The sequence below is a fragment of the Zingiber officinale genome, chromosome 7B (assembly GCF_018446385.1).
Source record: "Zingiber officinale cultivar Zhangliang chromosome 7B, Zo_v1.1, whole genome shotgun sequence".
NCBI lineage: Eukaryota > Viridiplantae > Streptophyta > Magnoliopsida > Zingiberales > Zingiberaceae > Zingiber > Zingiber officinale.
In genome coordinates, this window is record NC_055999.1 from 50386324 (window position 1) to 50389257 (window position 2934).

Sequence of the window (2934 nt, forward strand, 5' to 3'; positions counted from 1 at the left end):
GAGATCTAGACTTCAAGTCCTAGATCTTATGTATTTTTATTTCTATTTTATTTGTTTAAGTGTTCGGCTAGGAGTAAAATTCAACTAAAGCATATATATTTTTCTTTATTCATGATAGAATATTCTAGAATTTTGCTAAGGACCCTATGGGTGTTACAACAGCTCCCAACATTTCTCAGGGGCACCCCTGATTTCGGGAAGCCACTTTGCACCACATGCTTTTCATCAAAGAGTTCTAAGTTATTTAGAAGAAGGAGTTTAATATTTTCATAGGAGAGATAGCCGAAACTAGCAGTTATATTTCTCTTCTCGAGAGTCCCGGCGTCTTTCTATGCTTACACTATAACTATGGCTCACAAGGAGGCCCTGGTCCTAACTGGATCCCCTTTCCTATTTTCTTTCTTCTTTCATGTCGAGCTTTCGAAAGCCACTGGGAGGGAGAATGAACGATAAACTGCTAAAGATCTTGAATAAAGCATTGATAGCTTTGTAGAGGATCAAAACTTTGATTCTTCCCGAAGGTCTTCCTTGCATGCTGAAGTGAGCAGGGGAGGTACCAACTACGACTAGAAAGCGGTCACTCCTGTCAATGAATACCATTCATAGTTGTCCATATTAGTAACATAGCCGTAACGACTTTGTTTTACTGCTCGAGGTGGTGATAGCAACTATTTACTTGTATTTTTATTTCTATTTTATTTGTTTAAGTGTTCGGCTAGGAGTAAAATTCAACTAAAGCATATATATTTTTCTTTATTCATGATAGAATATTCTAGAATTTTGCTAAGGACCCTATGGGTGTTACAACAGCTCCCAACATTTCTCAGGGGCACCCCTGATTTCGGGAAGCCACTTTGCACCACATGCTTTTCATCAAAGAGTTCTAAGTTATTTAGAAGAAGGAGTTTAATATTTTCATAGGAGAGATAGCCGAAACTAGCAGTTATATTTCTCTTCTCGAGAGTCCCGGCGTCTTTCTATGCTTACACTATAACTATGGCTCACAAGGAGGCCCTGGTCCTAACTGGATCCCCTTTCCTATTTTCTTTCTTCTTTCATGTCGAGCTTTCGAAAGCCACTGGGGAGGGAGAATGAACGATCGACTGCTAAAGATCTTGAATAAAGCATTGATAGCTTTGCAGAGGATCAAAACTTTGATTCTTCCCGAAGGTCTTCCTTGCATGCTGAAGTGAACAGGGGCGGTACCAACTACGACTAGAAAGCGGTCACTCCTGTCAATGAATACCATTCATAGCTGTCCATATTAGTAACATAGCCGTAACGACTTTGTTTTACTGCTCGAGGTGGTGATAGCAACTATTTACTTAATTAGTTGCTTGCATAATGCTCTTCCTATTTCTTTTCTCGGCTTTCTTCTGACGAACCGAATGAAGACAGTTTCTCTCCCCTCTTATTGCACTGATCTCTTCTCTTTCACTCTCTTTCTTCATTCAGGAAAGGTGAAGATTGAATCGGGAACAGAAAATGAAGCAGGAACAGACTTGTCCTTTGGTCGAGTTTGTTTCACTTCCTGCGACAGCTAACAAGGGGCATTTAGGACAACTCATTCATTTAGCACAACTTCATTCCGCTCGGGCCTCTCTTTGGAGAGTCCCTTCTTTCCAATCAAGAAATATAGTGCAGGCTCGCTATTCATATTATTTCTGTTTGGCCGGTACCAAGAACTCCATTTTCAATGAATTCTGGGTTTGGACGCTTAGCAGCCCCTACTTTCACATTTCTTCCTATAAAACTACTTGGTCTACTTCCATTTAGACTGAGATGGCTTCTCTTTCGACGGTTTGATCCGGACTTCCCCATTCGCAGGAAAGAAAAGACCAGAATCCTACTGAAGCTGCTAACATAGATTGAGCGGATATTGACCTATGAGATTTGTACACTTCGGCTTGCAACCTTCCTTTAGTTCGTGCTCGCACGGGCCCTTTCTCTGCCAATCTCGAATTCAAATCTTTGCTTACCCGTGGGTAATCCATCAACACTCATTCCCCTCTGGAACAAAGACTAATTCTAAATCTCTAGCTTACTAAACCCTTCTCTCTAGAGCCTTTTTCCTTAACTCTTCCGCTCCGTTCCACTCCTGAGTCTTTCTTCTCCAGTAGCAGCTGTCTTTGGATAGTAGAGTCCTCGTCTGCTTATTCGCTAGCCTCTCTTGCTTTGCGTTGGAGGGGTGGTCTAGTTTCTTCAAAAATAAGGATACCTGCCTTCTTGGAAGAATTTCCAGTACTGTGGATTTCCGACTTTGAAATGTTGTTACTTTACGGGCTTTCTTCCTTTAATCAAGACCTTCTAAAAACTCAAGTTTGAAACCTTGCGGAAGTGAGCTCTTTTGAGTGGGGAGGAATAGTGAGGGAAGGGAGCGAGACCAAGCCGAGCCACTAGGAGAGTCAGTCCTTCCCACGTGTCAAGTTGAATAAATTCATGCAGCCTCAACAAAAGAGATCAACCTTCTTTATTTTAGGCTGCTGGCGGCGCAGAACGAACTAATCCACGACCAGCAAGTTTTCCGAAAGCGAACTGAATGGAAACTTTCAAAAAATCTTGACTATAGTGGGAATAATACAGGTGGGAGCAAGCGGAGCGAGAGCAAAGCAAGCCCTAGCGGTGGGTTGTCTTCTCGGTCCCATTTCATCAATTATTTGCCCTTTTAGAATCTTCATGTTCTCGAAAGTGGAGTGAACTATCTTTTCGAGCCGCAAACGGGATTCACAATCGCGTCAGTGCGATGGTTCGTTCGAGCGAGTGGATAGGCAGCGCTCAATTACGTTATTTTCGAAATTTGATCTTTTTTGAGTAAGTAGTCGACTTAGACTAGGATATTGGATGGAAGTAGAGTAGTGACGAGACCCGCATGCTCTTTTGATGCCTTCCTATCCTCTTCACGACAGATGGGATTCCATATACTAAGCTCCCCTC

General features: G+C 42.2%; 1 protein-coding gene across 1 annotated transcript; it reads right to left on the minus strand.

The window, feature by feature from the left end:
• Window positions 1–1653: 1653 nt before the first annotated feature.
• Window positions 1654–2163, minus strand: LOC122004336. The gene is given in 3 exon segments (XM_042559242.1): window positions 1654–1783; window positions 1785–1820; window positions 1885–2163. Coding segments are annotated over 3 exon segments (276 nt in total). The 5' UTR covers window positions 1995–2163.
• Window positions 2164–2934: the final 771 nt, after the last annotated feature.